Source organism: Marmota flaviventris, chromosome 9 (assembly GCF_047511675.1).
Source record: "Marmota flaviventris isolate mMarFla1 chromosome 9, mMarFla1.hap1, whole genome shotgun sequence".
Classification (NCBI taxonomy): Eukaryota; Metazoa; Chordata; class Mammalia; order Rodentia; family Sciuridae; genus Marmota; species Marmota flaviventris.
The window spans coordinates 4908619-4926776 of NC_092506.1; the positions used below are offsets into that span (position 1 = coordinate 4908619).

The 18158-nt window shown below is 42.0% G+C and overlaps 1 protein-coding gene across 21 annotated transcripts in view; it reads right to left on the bottom strand.

Annotated features, from left to right (window-relative positions):
- Nucleotides 1-18158, bottom strand: part of Ppp6r3 (protein phosphatase 6 regulatory subunit 3) — a 138560-nt gene that overhangs the window by 54918 nt on the left and 65484 nt on the right. For all 21 annotated transcript variants that reach the window (XM_034636900.2, XM_071615990.1, XM_034636899.2 and 18 more), the window contains 5 exons: nt 15082-15268; nt 11216-11353; nt 8556-8621; nt 6352-6464; nt 2591-2704 (listed from right to left, as the gene is read on the bottom strand). In XM_034636900.2, coding sequence (XP_034492791.1) covers nt 2591-2704; nt 6352-6464; nt 8556-8621; nt 11216-11353; nt 15082-15268 — 618 coding nt within the window. The remainder of the gene's footprint in view (nt 1-2590; nt 2705-6351; nt 6465-8555; nt 8622-11215; nt 11354-15081; nt 15269-18158) is intronic.

Here is an 18158-nt window from a genome sequence, read left to right on the forward strand (position 1 = left end):
AGGAGAAGGACAGGGTAGGGGTGATGCTCTACTGTGTTTTTCTGGTTTGGCCTCAGTCTGAGGGTCCCTAGGCTGTGGAGGTAGGGCATCTCTAATGGTCTAGACCATGTGTTCTAGCCTCTATGGTCTAGAACAAAATGTGTTCTAGCCTCTCCCACAGGATAGAACCCTCCCCCTACCCCCACCCCAGGTCTCTTCCTTCTATTACAAATAGTCTTCATTGTGTCTTCAGAGTTAAAGGGGCTGCTTCCCTTTCCTCAGGGGCTTAGGAGTCTGGGACAAGAACAGAGAAGGATCCTAGTGAAAAACTGCCTTTCTCCCAAGGCTGCTGTTCCACTTCTGAAGGTGGTCCTGTGGTGGCGGCTCTCACTCTCTAGCGTTGGCCCCCCTTCCCCTCCCAGTACTCTCTGAAGGGATTGCAGGTGTATGCGAATCACCTGGGTATCCATACCTCCCAGGGTTTCTTCACTCTGCTGACCCTCAGATACACTCAGATACTCCAGAAATTAAATAATGTATTACTCCAATGTTTATTTAAAAAAATCTCTCTGACCTATAGTTTTATCACGATGAAGAAATTATGCATGAAAACATACCTCAGGTGGTTAAAGATCTGAACCATAATATGCACTTACCCCTTCTTATTGAGTTTTATTCAAACAACCTGGAATCATTTCATTTTTTTTTCAACATCTGACTTCCTGTTTCAATTATTCTTTTTTTTCAATTGTTTATTCTTAACATTTAAATTTATGATATTAACTTACACACCTCTACTTATTTCTTTTTTCTTTTCTGGTACTTAGGATTGAACCCAGGAGCACTTTAGCACTGAGCTACAGCCCTAGTCCTTTTTGTTTTGCTAAATTGCCGAGGCTGATCTAGAACTTGTGATCCTCCTTCTTCGCCTCCCGAGTGGCTAGTCATGCACCTCTGCACTTGGCTCTACCTGTTCTTGACCATAACTTTCCAGTACAATTTCCCTATCTTAATCTCATTATTCTTATTTTTCTGTTTGGTTCTGGTGAAGTCCTCATTAAGTAACTGTACCCCAGGAATAGCACAAGATGGAACACTGAGTTCCCACGGGGGTGAAAATGCCTCTTCTGCTTTTGTACATCCAGAGTGCCTTGGGCTCACAGCCGTGCCCTTAAATGCCAATATTTATTCAGCTTACAGATGAGAAGCCTGGCAATTGACTGGATTTACAAGTAGCCTATTTTCCTTATCCAGACATTTGTAAGACTTCTTTTCGCCTGGGATTCAGAAATTTTATCGGGATAAAGCTAAGATCTGAGTCTTATTTTAAAACTTGATCTTGCTTGGTATTTTGTAAATCGTTCTCATGTGAGGACCAAAGTTCCTTTTGGTCAGAAATTTTCCTCTATTTTTTATTTTATTCTTGTCTTCTGTGCTGTTTAAGTGATACAATTATGCGTCTTTTTTCACTTTCCTATGCAAAACTTTAGGCTTTTTCTTGGATTTATTTCAAGTCACAGTAGTCTGTATAAGCTTCACAGTACAACCTGGTATGTTTTTAATCCACTGATGGAGAGAGACGGTGTGATGGCCTTAAAGCATGAGCAGCAAGGCAGTCTTGTACCATTTGATTAATGAAACTTAAGTTCTTGATTATATGACTTAAATTATGCTTTACCGGGGCTAGGGTTGTGGCTCAGTGGTGGCGCGCTTGCCTAGCATGTGTGAGGCACTGGGTTCGATTCTCAGCACCACATACAAATAAATAAAAAATCTAGATGGCTAAAGATTCCACATGCCAAGGGCAGACTCTCCATCTCTTCATGTCCCCTGGTTCACTGGATGTATGCAGTGAGGTAGGGAAAATTCCAATCTGTAAACCATATATTCCCAAACAGTTACATACACATGCCTCTTCAAGTTCTCTTGCTTCAAGAGCAGTTAGAAAACTGTGACAAAAAGTAAGTGCAGTAGCACTGGAGAAAACTGTCCAGAGTAACAAAACACATACCTAAAGAATGGTCCAGGGACAGGAGGCTACACATAGGGAAAACATTCTATACTCCTGATTGTGAAATACTTAGCAGCAGAAATCTTTTCTTAAAACCTTAGCCACCTGTCCATCTGTCTTAACCAGCCTCCGAAACTGCAGCACCCTCACAGGTAAAACCCAGAACAAACAACCCAAAGTTAGGATCTGCAGAAAGAAGCAGGAAATGCAAACAGTCCCTGAATCAACACTTGTAGGAGAGCTGCCCACCATCCAGGAACACCCACTTATAATTTTCATGAACAAGAAACAAGCTACTTAGTGTTTGAGCCACTATCTATGGTTTTGATTTGCCTACTATAGCTTTTATTTCAGTAATATTTCTAAGTACTATAAAACCCAAATAACTAGAGTCTAAATAATGCTAGTAAATCATATTTATCAAACCACATTTTCCAATTGCACCCCCATAATACACAGCAATCCTATAACTATTATCATTCACACAGAAGATTCAGCACCTGACACTCAAGAGCATGCTACTGTGGCTTATCTACCAAGACCTTAACTTAGCTTCTAACAACAACATGGATCGCTTCATATGATAAAAGGACAGCTTACGTCGGTCGCCGTGTCTCAAGCAAAGTCAGCAGAATCTGGATCGCACTGACTATGGCTGATTCATTTTTCTCCTTATGGAAAATATTTGATAGAAGCTGCTCGATGGTTTCTTGCCTAGGGAAACAAATCAACAGTAATGCACTGACTACAACATCATGTCATACAATAGCTCAAGAAGGGCTTACTGCACATGGGCATCCCTGTTTCACATAATTTACTTTGATATACTTATTAAGGGAGGCAAGTGTTTGTGATTATAAATACCACTCTCATAGCTACTGATTCCTACCCAATCCCCCCAGCAAAATAATCTGGGCCCTGTGTCACTTTGGTAATCTTGTTGAGACCAACAAGTATTGCAAGGCTGGATGTCACCTCTGGCTCAGATGAAGGTGGTGGTGATAGCTGAAGGAGATAAAAAGACTTAGAACGCCTCACCTCCACATAAGGAGGAACACTTTTCAAAACAGCAAATTAGAAACCATAAATGTTTTCCCACAAAAGTATGAATGCAGAATTAGGAAAGCTCTAAAATGGGTAAAAGAGAACACCAATCACTGCCTTTTACTCTATAGTTAAAATTTGGTAACCTATTGCCCCAAAAGCATTCTCTGCAGGCTCTTCCCATTCCACTTCTCTCTCACATATGCAAGATCACAAGCAATGGAAGACATAAAGGTAATTGGTACTTCCAATTTATAATGGATACCCTCCAAGAAAACTTAATATATTTCAGTAATTTTCCAAATCTATGTGAATTAAGAAAAGGATCTCCCTTATAAATGTGACACATAGCTAGATTGTCCCTGGCTACTCATCTAATGAAAGTTGCCAGCCATCCCAAGGTATAGCTGTACTCACTGCACTGCACATCAGTTTCACTAACCATCTCTTTCCAGACTCAGGCAGCAAGTAAGAAAGAATCTCTATTAGGGAGAAGCAAATAAAACTGGTATCTAATGTTAACTTCAGAGGGTCCCCTTGCAGGAAGTCAATTTCAGACCCACACTCCCAGAGCAGCACTAAAATGGATTGGAAGACCAATAACCAAGAGTACTGTAAATGTCACACAAGACACTGAAGTCTATAGAATCTATGCAGGTCAGGAACTGTGCACTGGAAAACAGATTGCCTTGTACAGTATATATGTACATTCTTCAAATGGTGGCTCACTCCAGGTGGAGGGTACTGGAGCACACACCTGTACCTGTCCACATTCTCCTCATCCAACAGCAAGAGCACTCTTTCTATTAGACAGCAATGTCACACTTCCACACCTGCTAAAACCTAAAGTTAAAGGCTAAAAGGCCTGAGCATTTCACGGCTACATCAAATTGGAAGTCTGCCTTATTCATGAAAGAATTGGTGATGGAAAAAAACAACACAGCAAAACCTTGATCATCAATAGTCAACGATACAGTGGATATGCCATTTTTGGAGTCTTATCTAAACACAAATATCCTCAAATACAGAGAAAATCATAAACCTAAAGGACTAAGCTTATCAAACAAGGTAAAAGGAAATGCCTTCACATTCTTTGGACAAAAAGGCATTTATTTACACGAGAGAATATATTCACTTTTCTGCTTTAAAAGACAGGAGTTACTGGATAAACACCAATAATTTATGCATGAAGCCACCTAGGTTCTTTACCCTATCTATGGGGTAATGGCTCCTCCTAGCTTCTGTTTCTACATAGGTGGCCACAGAAAAGACCCACTTAAAAAAAAAAAAAAAAAATTGGTTCAAATGGGATAAAGACACATATAGTCCAATCCAAAAATAACTGTTCACTCACATAAAGAATATTTGAACTCCAAAATTTTCCAGAGCTACTAAATGGAATGCACTCATTTAAGCCCAGACTGCCTCCCAGGCTAAATATTTATTACTAAACACTTTAGCCCACTTAACCACATTCTTTACCATTCTCTTTATCCTCAGCTCATTTCAAACTCAACCCTGAGTATAAACTTATATTCATCCACATGATAGTACCCCATCTGTGGGCTCCTGGCCATTGTAATACAGAATTAGGCAATTCATTTGTGTATTATGAACTACCAGAAGATTGGTTTAAAAATCATCTACACTGTTATGAAATAATTACATTTAAATAGATACTTTACATTATTATATAATGTATTTACCAAATATATACAGATGCCATGATGATTAACAAGGGTTTCTTAAACTCACAGAAGTCTTCTGTCACTGTGTTTTTCATAATCAATGGACAATAAAAGAACCATCACAATGTGGGAACATACCAGGAGATGGAAGGTTTGATTCCCATTCCCTATGAGACTGTGGGAAGCACAATGAGAGATGGTCTCTCCACTGTCAAGTGCAGTGGAGATTTTATTTGGTGACATCACAGGGCCACTGACTCATCAGGTCCTTGTATTTGAGAAAATTTACTTTAATATTGCATGATACAAATAACGAGCATATACTTATCTTCATTCAAGAACTTACCATTGACTGAGTTTTAATTACAAAAGCAAGCAGAAACATGAACCCCAATGCCTCTCTGGCTCATACATTTGGCTCAAATAAAGCTGTGTAGATGGAGGGCTGTGGTGGCCTGAGGAACTCAGATCACTATTAAGCTGTCCAATGTTTGGGTTGACTCTTCACAGGCCACTCACTACATGTGGCCATCAACTGACACTCAAAATGGAACTCATCTGATTTGACATGTGCTAAGTGTAAAATACATGCTGGATTTCAAGACTTTTATATAAAAGCATTGAAATTGTATGTGGCTTTTATGTTTACTGGACAGCAACGTAATATACAATATGAAATTGCTAATATTCAATATTTTTAACCAACCTAAATGGGACTTTTAGAAGGTTCAATCTAAAGAATAATATTAAAGATTTGAACGTAGAAGGTGTTGTATGTTTAAAAGGAGTATGTATGGCCAAGCACAATAGTGGACATATGTAATCCTGGCTACTTGGGAGGATGAGGCAGGAAAATCCCAAGTTTGAAGCCAGCCAGGGCAACTTACTGAGACCCAGCCTCAAAATAAATTAAGTAATTAAATAAATAAATATGTAAAAAGAAGGTCTAGAGATATAGTCCGGTGGTAAAGCACCTGTGGGTTCACAACAAAACAATAATACTTATTCCAGTTCAGATCGTCCCCTGTTAATATTTCCCCACTTTGGATGAATAACTGGAATAAGTATTGTTAACATTAACACTCTATAATATAACTATTAGCTGTTTGGATGCAGGTCAAATGTCTGCACATGTTGACAGTAAACATTCTACCAAAAAAAAAAAAAAAAAAATATATGTAATAATATCACCCCAATCTGGAAAGAGTTCAGGTCGCCCCTAGTCAGCCCAAGGACAGTAAACCCTAGGAAGATCTTCTTGAGAAACTGCCAATTAAAACGGGTCAAATTCATATGTACCCAAGACTATTCTTCATCAAAAGCTCCTGGAGGTGTTGACTACAGCTTTGATGTGACTATCATATCTTAGGATAGCTCTGTAGACTTCTATGTTACACATGTGACAAGTTCGAAGTTGACACATAAAGGTCACTCGTTCACCTTCATCCCCTGTGGGTTTCTACTGTGTGCCACAAAGGCTGTATGAGAAGCAGGCTTCCTGCCTCTTACCACCACAGGTGTTTTCAGGACACAATTCCAACAGGAGGAACACTTCACTTACCAGTCACTCTTGAGGTAACACATCAAATAGCACCAATAAGAAAAATGAGAACAGAGTTTTAAACATACTTTTCTAGAGTGGCAAGCAAGGGGTCTGGTTCCGTACTGTTCTGAACTTGTAACATCTGGTCTCTGCTCAGGCGAACGATTTCACAAAGTGACTGTGAAGCATTTGAATGCCGCTAAAGAAAGAAAGTACAATTTTAGTTATGAACCTGTTGGAAGTTAACCTTATAGAAAAAGGGGGGGGGGGATTTCTTAAGAAATAACACAAATTAACACTATCCATAAGCTTCCATGAGCAAGAAGTCAATCTGGAAAGGAGCTCAATGTAAGCACTTGCTGTTCAGGCTGAGGGGTTTTCCTTTACAGTGCTGGACACACTGCTGTCTTGCTAGGTACAGCACACGTGATTCAAGTTCTGACCAGGAGAAGCTCCATAATTACACACTTGGAAAGAACATCTTCCCCAAACACACTTTCATCAGCATCAACACATGGACATGCTAGCTTTAAAAAAAACAAAAACAAACTCCTCAAACAACAGGAAATACAACTTTGAGTAAGACACCAATGGTAAGAGCACTAAACCGTATCTCACAGTGCAGAGTGGGCTTGCCTGCCTTCCAGGGAAGTTCTGAAATCTCAGGATCCACATGCATTACACTCTGGCATGTGAAACAGTGAGCACTGTTCCACTTTAGCAAAGGGGGTAATGCACCAGGATCGCCAAACCTTCCCACTGGAATCAGGAGCCTAACACTCCTTGATAAACAGTAACTGGTCAGTGCAGCTTCAATCTGCAATCTATCACTTAACACAAAACATGAATATCAGCAAGTCTGTCCAAAGGCAAAACCAACGTTCTTCAGAGTAAGGCAGGGAGGTGCTGAAGTCGGCAGTGCTTTGTCTTTCTCAAAGACTTGCTGCAGAACTGGTATTTTCCTTTATCAATTTCTCCTGTACCCCGCCAACATGTCTTATATCCTGTTAAGCAATCAGGTTGTGCCATAGACCTTGTTTGCAGAAATTATTCCTAGAGTGGAACAGGCCCTGCTCTTTACTGCTCACCATACTCTGCAGTGGCCACACTTCCAATGTGTGAGAACAGTGTTCCTGCAACAACAGGCCCACAGCAGGAGAGCTCAAAGGGTACTCCCTTAGCACACAGCACAGGTCTATGCAGGGATGCGGTTAGAATGCCAACTCTGGCAACAGCAACAGATGCTACAAAAGAGCATGTACTGAACAGCCCAAGAGGAAATGAGGAGGAGGTGACACTCCTTTTCAAAGCTTGGTTAGGATAAACTCCAGGTACCAAAAGGTTTTAAATGGACCAGAGTAGAAGCAGTTAGATCCATTTAAATTCCACAGAAAATTCACCTCTGGGAAGTGAATACCCTCTGGCTATGCACTTCTTCCTTTGCCCCGCTCCAATCTGCAACCTAGAGGCTTCTCGACACAGCCTGCATCACCCTATGGGGAAATGATGATGGGACAGAAGGAACTATGTAGGTGGAAGGGTCAACCACAGGCAGTCTTACATGGCTTGGCCTGATAAGTGAGGTGACAACTTTACAGACCTCAGAGAGACACACACCAACTGTGTCATGATAGGTGACTCCTCAGAAGAGGGCTCGATCTGTAAGCTCCAATGCCAAGACAATCTTTAGCATCCAGGGCAAAGGCCAAATCCATTGGAACATTAAGTCCAGGATCAGGAAGAAAACAACAAAGTTACCAAAGGGTATGATGGTGACCAAGATACTGCTAAGTGCAAAACTTTAGCCAGACTGGATGAAATGAATATATTGTTTGCGTTAAAAACAGGTATACAAGAAAAGGAAGTGTGGACAGAAGAGGTTTGTAACCAAGGGAGCAGGTTCAGCATGAACCTGCTGAATCATATTTCTGGAAATTTTCTGGCTTCAAGCAAAATGTAAAATTATTTATAAAACGGTCAACTCAAGAATGACAGATTATCCCAGCAGGTCTGGGGGCTGAGGCAGGAGGATGGCAAGTTCAAAGCCAGCCTCAGTAAAAGCAAGGTGCTAAGCAACTGAGTGAGACCCTGTCTCTAAATAAAATACAAAATAGGGCTCAGTGGTTAGTGCTCCTGAGTTCAATTCCTGGTATTAAAAAAAAAGGAATGCCTGTTCTGCCCCCTTCTCTGTTATCTTCATGGCTATACAAACAAGTATGTTCTGTGCTCAAATAAATATTGCCTGTATTTTTTTTAAAAATCAAATTTATAGGCACATAAGAGAACTTACATCTTCTTCTTGCGATGGGTGAACTATTTCCACAAGCCTCTGGATGATTTTCTCCTCATTTAACCACTGCAAAACACATTGTAGAAGCAATCATAGCAATGAGCGACTCCTGTTCAAGCCCCAAGGAAGATTAACACACTTGGAAATATCCATCACATTTTAAGTAGAATGTTACGGGTTTCTCTGGACTTTGAACACTACAGAAAATTAAAAGTCCCCCAAGGAAAATGCCAGTGAATATATTATTTTAACAGTAACCAAGAACACCAGCAACACCCCAAATTACAGTACCTACATAATCTACACATAATCTATAGTACCCACATAATCTCCAGCCATAGGTAGCACCCAGACACTCAATTCAAAGGGTCTTACTTTGGCAGGGGTTGGGTTGAGGGGGTTAAGAAAGTTGGAATGTGCATACTTTGTTTAAGAGAGATGTGTTCTTAGCTTCAGAAAAATTGATAAGAGCCATACTTAATATCAAGCTTCTAGGTCAAGAAAAAACAGAATGAACAAAATGGGCCCTTTAGATTCCAAAACCAAACCCACTTCAAGAAATACAGGGGCTAGGCAGTGAAGCCACCATGGAATCAGAGTTCATCTGCCCTATCATGTTGGCAAAGAGTCACCAGCACAATCCTAACAATCTCTTCTTAGTCGCTACATGAAATGCAATGAATAAAACTATGAAGAGTGTTAGAATAAGAAAAAAAACAAAGAGACCTCATGTATAATGGCAAAAAAAAGAAAAGAAACAAACAAACAAAAAACCCAGCTGGCTTAGTATTAGTTCCATAAGGAACTGAAACAGCATATATAAAGGCAGCTCACCATCTAGAAACTCCACTAAAGAAATCCCACTGATTAAAGGGAAATAGACTGGGTGGGAGGCACGGAGCAAGAAACCAAATACAATTTGCCCAGAGAAGAAACTCTGATAGCATCTCTGGTTCCTCAGGAAGGATATATCAAAATAAAATGTAAACAAAAGCTATTAGGCAGGCAGCACAAAGGGAAAGGCCCAACTTTGTACTTCAGGGGCTGGGGTTGTGGCTCAGTGGTAGAGTGCTTGCCTAGCACACGTGAGGTACTGGGTTCAAACCTCAGCACTGCATAAAAATGAAATAAAGATATTATGTCCACCAAAAGGAGTGCATAAAAAAAAAAAAATATTTAAAATGTACACACGAGTCACCTAGAAATCTTGCTCAAATGCAGATTCTGATTTGGCTGACAGGGGAAGACCCAAGATTATGGATTTCTACAAGCCTCACAGGTGATGTCCTAAAACAGAGGACACCAAATATCTGTGTGGGAGGGGCACTTCTGACTACCTTGGAGAAGCTAGGAGCCCTGATGGAGAACTCATCAGACCTGGAGCCTACCCCCATATAACTACCCATAAGCACCTACATTCCAAGCCCACTTTTAGACTAATCCCCCCCGCCCCAACACACACACTCAGGATCCAAAAATCAAAGTAAGACATTCATAAGTTTCTAATTAACCTTCCCCCAACCTGTGCCTTTATTAGCCACTTGACCCCCCTCCCCACCTCGAGAACAGCCCATTTATTCTTTTCGAAATGGAATCTAAAATTCAACCCAGAAGTGGCCAAAGGAATAAATCCAATTTCCCTATAATGATCTAACATGAAGAAGACAAGACCCTCCTCCCCCTTCCTCTATAGTCTTTCCCAAAATTCTGAACCTCTTTTTGAGAAAAGAGGCCTAAATTAGGTTTCCCAATTTAAGGCCCCTGCCCGCAGGCAAAACCCAAGACCCCCACTAAGTGCACTCAGCTGGTTTCCCCACAGTGACTGCAAGGGAGTGGGTCACCTCAATAGATCTAGCCCTGATCCCATCACTACAAACGCATGCCCACCCACCTCAGCAGAGATTGCTCCACACTGGACAATGCCTGACAGACCTTCCTCTCACAGATCCTCCTGTGTGTTTAAAACAGCATTTTCAATAAATCTCATTTCTAGTGAAATGAGTGAGTTTTAAGGTCCCAGGGTAAGTATTAAGAGATGAAATGGATTAGGAAACGGTTCCAGGAGGCAGAAAAAGAGGAGGGGGATAAAGGGATAAAGAACAGTCAGATGAGATGGGACAGAGGAGCATCCAGGAGAAGCCTGTTTTCAGTATGAGTGACCCCATCCCACCTAAGACATTCACCTGTTCAGGAGACACACATCTTAAAGTCACCATCTGTCTACATTTTAACATATGTCCATGTGATCTCTCACTTCCTTAGGCCACGCTCCTAAGTACACCTCTATGTTCCAACTTTCAGAAGCAGGCCTGTCTATCCTCTCAGGAAAGCCATAGAGCACACACTGCTGACACTTCTACTCCTACCACCAGACCCCGCTTTGTCAGTCTCAATTCATTCTACCTCGTCACCCTCACAAAATACAGATCTGCAAAGGGGAAAAAACTGCTCACGCACCATGTCCCACAGACAAGGAAAGGGCCTCTCTTAAATTCTAGCCCTGCAAAATGTCAACCTCTTTCTTTCTTGGAAAATTCCTTCCCTGTCCCCAAGTGCCCCAGACAACCTTCTGTGACCAATCCCCTGGGACGCCCAGCATTCACAGCCCGGGCCCACACCATCACCCAACCAGGTCAGCAGCAGCTCAGAACTCTACTCACATTCAGCACATCTTGCCTGGGCTGTGGAGGCTCAATACATGTCAGGAGCCGGAGCAACAAATCCATGATGGCAGAAGTTCCTATATGCTTTATAATAAGGTCTACAAAATCCCGTTTCTTCTTTAGGAAATCCACAATCTAGAGGGAGAACACGTAAAATATGGAACGACATGTAATGTGGGAATTACAAACCTGAGAATGTTTTAAGTACTGATCAACACTCCCTCTAAACTTCTACCACTACTTTAGGCTAAGGAAAGTAAGTGCTGGGTCAGAAATTAGGTGTCAAACTGGAAACCTTGGCTAATGTTCCAAACTCTTAGGAGAAAGCTCCTTAACCAGTACTCATCCCTTAGTGCAAATACAATATAACAGAATCTTATTTCTATTTATTTTCGTTGTTAATTCTCAAAGAATAGGGATAAAAAACTTAACAGTTCTTAACAATTTTTTTTAAAAAGTACTAAAAAAAAAAAACAGTCCTATAAAGAGAGAGAGAGAAAAAATAACCATTGTATAGTTTATGGATATAAATCAATTTTATTAGACTTAACACTAAACTACAGAATATTCAAAATCCTAATTATACTCCAGTAAATAAAACAATTCAAAATATAAGGATTTCTATTTCAAAGTAACTAACTCACCTGCTATAAGACTGGATTTCACTTCAGCAATTCACCTGATTAACAAGAAGGGTGCTGATAGGAGGCTGAGGGTAGCTATGCCGAGGCAAGTTGAAACAGTAATGGAAATGAGGGCTCTGTCCTGCCCTGTAGAGCTCTCTGTGCCCTCTGATTCCTGTCTGTGTGCTTCCACCACCTTCCAAAACCCTACCATGTATCCCAGGAGCAGCGTGGCCCAGTGTGGCAGCTACTGCCAGAGAATCTCACTAAGCTCAGTGGCTGGAGATTGAATAAGATTCACAGATAAGAAAACCAACATTCAAGCAGGTTAAGTATCTTCTAGAGCAAAAAGGTGGCTGTCCTGCAATTCAATCTCAGCCTGTAAAAGCCACAGGCTTTCCAGAATCCTGCATGAGGAGTATAGTAATCAGAGATGACAACAACAACAGCTTTACACAATTAAGCACAAATACAGGATTCATTATCACATTCTGCTTCCCAAACAATATTGTGACATAAACCTTCAAGAAGTGACTTATTTACACCACTCGAGTCTCAGTAGTTATTTGAAAGAACAGTGAAGGAGAAAGAAAGAAAAAGTCATGTGACCAAAACCTTCCATGATTCAATGGCAAAAGCACTGAACCTGAAGCCTAAAGGCATGCCAACCACCACTATGGGCAGCACAGGACAAAGATGTACCACAGATGGTGCCAGGAGGTGTTATACCATGCAACACTGAAGTCCTACAGCTGGGCCCTGCTCTATAAGCTGGACAACGTCTTCAGTGACCATGCCACTGAATGTTTGTCATTACCTATGCTGCAAGACCTGACTAATATTGTCATGCCTTTATCTACACTTGTAATTCTCAAAAGGACAGAGGATCCCCATTTGACCTTTCTGTGAAGCTAAAAGACCAAGGGCTGTCAAATCCTCTCATTATCATTCAAGGGGTTCTGCACAGAACTACAATGAGCAACAGGGTGACAGGGTTCTCTCCCCATCGGCACATGCCATCACTGCCACACAAAGGACATGTCTAACTTTGAAGGCCAATACAAACACTCAGAGCTCCAAAACATCTTGTGGGTTGTCACCCTACAATTTATGCACACTGAAAATCATGGGTCATGATTTGGGTCCCAATGGTACAGAAATGAGGAGAAGTGAAGCAATAGAGTGACAAGATAGTTCGCATTCTTCTAAAACAGCCAGCATTACTTTTATGTCTCAACAGAAGGCAAAAATGGAAGACAATCAGTATGAGCAAACCTCAGTTTGGAATTATTATCTAGGGCAAAAGAATAATATTTCCAATATACTTAGGAAGGTTATCCTATGGAGAACTGACACCATCTTTCTAAAATAAAACATGTGTCCACTTTGCCTTGGCATAGGACAGAACATGCTGGGCCCAAAATAGTTCCAATCCCTCCATGTGTGCTGATAGCAAGGACAAGTCACCAGAGCCTGTTTTCTACCATGAAGGTCACCAGGCTTGACTACTTTCACCCCACGTCATCACACCCCTACTCTTCTGCAACTCTGACACAAATATCATAGTCTGTAATTGAGCATCTGAGGCTCTGATTGTTCTTGTGCATCTATTCCCATAAATGAACTGGTAAACAAATCCTTTTTCATACCAAGGTCCACTAGAGAAATAGTACTCAAATTTTAGCATGCATCAGAGCTGAGTTGGAAGGCCAGCTAAAAACCCAAACTGATACTAGGTGTGGTGGTGCACATCTGAAATCCCACTTGACTTGGGAGGCTGAGGCAGGAGGACTCCAAGTTCAAGGCCAGCTGGGCAACTTAGCGAGACCCTGTCTCAAAATAAAAAATAAAAAGGGCTGGGAATGTGGCTCAGTGGTAGAGCACTCCTGGGTTCACTCCCCCAGTACTGCAAAAACAAAACAAATAAACAAAAAGACCCAAACATCTGGGTTGCTGGCCATCTCCCCACCACCACCCAGAGTTTCTGATTCAGAAACTCCAGAACTTGCATTGCTGACAAATTCCCAGGTGACACTGAGGATTCAGGGATGACACTTGCAGAACCACTGCATACATGAGATACATGGAATCAAAGTCCTAAATACATATGAATTAAGGAGGGAGGGGGAGGGGGGAGAGAGGGAGAAGAACGAGGAGAGGATTCCTTTTATAATATCGATGATAGAGCTCTTTTCTATACTTTCATGATTTTACAGAAACGCTTTGGCCTTATTTCTGCACTGGAACTGACTCAAACCTCCTAAAATCTGTACAGTAACAGATTCTGATTGGTGATATATTCGAAGATTTCTTTTTCTTTCAGTTAGTGGATATAACTGAGCCAGTGAATCTTGTTGACAGTTGCTTTTTTAAAAAATGTTTTTACTATAAAAAACAATGACTATTATTTCAATAAAATTTTAAGCAAGTTCATAAAAATGTAGTTCCTGCTTTATAGGCATATTATGGGGTCTAATTAGGAAATGCTTTAGAAATTCTTAGATAAAATATCTGGGGGAAAAAATAAGGTCTACAAAATGTATTACTTTGGAAAGTATTACTTCAATGATTGTTAATAAAAGTAAATTCGATTTTTTTTTCCTGGTATTTGCCTACATATTTTCCCTATAAGAAAAATAAAGCCTTTATTAAATGAAAAAAAAAGGAGGAGGAGGAGGGGAGGTCACAGCACTACTAGACAAAAGCTGCAGAGCTGCATGTCCATCTGCATTCAGATGTCTCAAGCTGAATGTTTAAGATTCTTAGAATCAAAGTGAATCACTATTTAGTACAAAGCCAATCACATCTGTGGGTAAGCTTTTAAAATTTCATTTGTGATAAAATTGTGAGGGGTTGGGGTGGGGGACAAACCAAACAAAGCAACCAGCGCTACTAGGACTTCATTCACATATTCCACTGCTTGATTACAAGCCACAGGGCTATATACACAAATGGGTACCAGTATTCTCAGGCTTCCAAGTACTTGTCAAAAGAGAAAATCATTGTGTGCTAACAAATTAAGAGACATCTGAGGTACTTAGAATATATCACATGAGAAACATTCATTAATATATAAATCAGTGTTAAGTCAGTGAGTACTCAGAATGCTTAAGGCTTAAAAATATTCTCATGTAGAACCTGGACTTAAGGCAAACTCAGGACACTACAGCAATAACACTACTGGGGAGCATCTAGAGAATGAGTGGCCCTAATACTTACCTTTTAAAAAACAGTATTTACCTGTTCTGGTTTTCTGCTGATAAGGATACTTAGCACCTTGCTGAAGAAACTAGCGAGTAGTGGGTTCAGAGGGGAATCATTCAGGAGGAAGCTGTACAATTTCATTAGCAAGGATTCATCCTCCCCCAATCGATCATTCATCTGGGAGACATCAGAAGTGAGCAACTCACAAGATATATTTGGATACCTAGAAGAATAGGACATCATATCATGTTAACAGTTTACTTACATTAAATAAAACACAAAGCAGGAAGGCTTCCCAACAGTTCGCAAAGACAACAAAATCATCTACTGGGAATTAGAAAATCATTTTGATAAGTTCTATCCAAACTCTAGATTATAATAAATTTTCTACTTTGTCTAAAATTTGTTTTTAAAACAAGTTTTAATAAGAACACATTTTGCCCTATAAAACTAGAGCATCGTTAGGACTCAAGAACCAAGGGAAATCACACTGCAGGGGTGGATCTTCTCAATTATCACTGAGGGCAGAGGCTAGAGATACAGCTTTCAGCAGCTTGCTCTGGCACAGAAGCAGCACAGTCCACAAGGGGCTGTGAGGGCCACTGGATTCTGGGAAACTGTGCTGAACACAGCACCTAGTAAAATGACAAGGCACACTGCAGGTACCTGGACTGGCCATCTCCATTTTTAGATGGGGTGCAAATGGTATTACAAAGTTGTTGTTAGGCTGCCAAGTGCTAAGCTTGTATTGCATCTCAAGAGAATACATTGAGCAGGACAATAGGAAACCTCTGTTACAAGGTGAGACGCATGCAGATGCCATGCTCTCCACCCGAGCCTTGCTCCATCTTTAGGAATTAGTACAGACACCAAACCAGCTCACTGTCACTTCTTGCTATTCTCTTACTCAGCAGGACACAGGCCGCCCACCCCGCCCGCCCCCCCCAAGCACCAGGACGTCTGCTCTGCAACAACTTCTGGCTCTTCCAGAGACCCCAAAGCTTTAGAAATGCCTGCAGCACCTCCATGCCTCTCACCACCAGACCACTCACTCTGAAAAACAGACAAGAGAGCCATGGTTTCCACTCACTCCTTCCACCACCACTATTTCTCCTTTGCTGTCAAAAGTCACAGTGGAAACTCTTCCAAACAGTGCTCTATCTGATCTCTACTCCAATGTTCCTCCTTATCAGGAGCCAAGAGCCATAGCCTCAACTACTCACCAGGAGTGGCAAGCTCAAACAATGACCAGGACAGGGAGGTGACAAAACAGCCAAAAGTGGATGCATGATGAGAGCAAGTAAGGACCATTCGCCAGAAAGTGTGTGACACACCTGAGGCATCCAAGGCAAGCTGACAGTTGCCTGATGTGAGGTGCCTGACTCAGAAGCAACCAGCAGCACACCACCAGCCACAGCACCCCCGAGGGTCTCCAGTCAGGCCAGACAACTAAACAGGATGAGAACGTCCACAAATGAACTCTTGGAGGAGGACGAAAACATCCCTGGCAGATGGGTGGGCATGAGGATCACATTTCCAAATAACAAACTTCTGTAGGGAATGGTTCGATTAAAGTCTCCCTCACTTTATGGCACAGGCACCAAAGGGGCCATTTCATAAACTCCTTCCAAAGTAGGATAATTCAGTGGTTAAGAGTTATAGCTTTTGAGTCACACCATCTAGTTCAAATTCTATCTCCACACTCACAAGCTTATACCTTAAGCAAGTTAACCTCTCTGTGCCTCAGTTTCTATGTTCATCATAGTATGGCAATGATCCTTATCCTGTGGAGGAGCATAATATATTCAAACAGACCAGAGCCTGGCATAAAGTAATTTAAATGTTTAATGAATAACTGCAGAAATGCTCCTGTGAGGGGCTGTGAGGGATATACTGTCTCAGCTGTCCCAAAGTGAAACTTACTGGCAAATAAAAGATTAATAAAAGGTAGCAGACTCAAGCTGACAGCAAATCCTACACCGGGATGTCCTCAGATTCTGAGCAGAAGCTCCACAGCCGGGCAAGGCACCTTGGAGCTATTCATGTTCCATAGGTGACACGAAGGTGTGAGCTACTCAAGAAGAGTGTATTGTGGAGTGGGCATTACATGGAAGCCCATGTTCTGGTTCCAGATAGGCTGGGGCTACTGTCTTTCCCTCCCTCCGTAACATTCAATAAATCTCTAAGGTACCCAAAGGAGCCCTCCACTGAACCCTGGGCAAGTGCCCCCAACCTCTCTTCCTTGTAATGAAAACAGAGAAGCAGCTAGAGGGCCAGCCCTACCCACCTGACCTACATCTGCACCCCTCCTCCCCCTTGCATGGGGGCGGTCCCTGCTCCTGGAGTCACCCTCCACTTGTCCTCCCACCTGCTCCATAATCCTTCCTTCTCTTCAGGACACCCACACACCATCATCTCCATTCATCATCTCCATGTCACCTATGGAACAAAGCTACCCTGCACCTCTCCTGGCTCTGTCTGCCTCAGCCACCACTTGTTCTCCCCACCCCCACCAGAGAAGCCTGTCTGGATGGGTCTCTGCTCCCCCTCAGTCACATCAAAGGGCATGCACCAAGGCCCATATTTCCACACTGTTAACTCCAGTGAGTCTTGGGAGCAACAGCACCTAGCCACTGTCCCTCCCTCCTCTCTGAAGTCCACTGTCTGTGGCTTTCAGGGTGGGAGCCCCTCCTGGTTTTCTTCTTGCATCTGGTGACTCCTCAGTCCCTGTGTGGAACTCTGGTCCAGCCACTGGCCTTCATCTCCATTCTCTGAGCCTTCCCTCTGCCTCAGTTCTGCAGGTGATCTCTTCAACTACCTGGTGCTACCCCTTGTCTCCACCTGATACTGACCAGGCATTTCAAACCTGACAGGGTCAAAGCCATATGCCTAACCTTTCTCTGGCATCTAGCCTCAATATTCTTGGCCCTTCCCCTGCCACCCTATACTGGGAAGAGGCCCTTTCAGTTCTAACTTCATAGAGTCCATCAGGAATCTGAATATCCTCCCCAGTTGAGCCACTAAGATCTTTTTCTGTTAATCGCTGTAGCCTCTTAACAGGCTGCCCCCAAATCCTGTTCTCCATGGTCTAGGGTCCTAGAACAGGCAGAGGG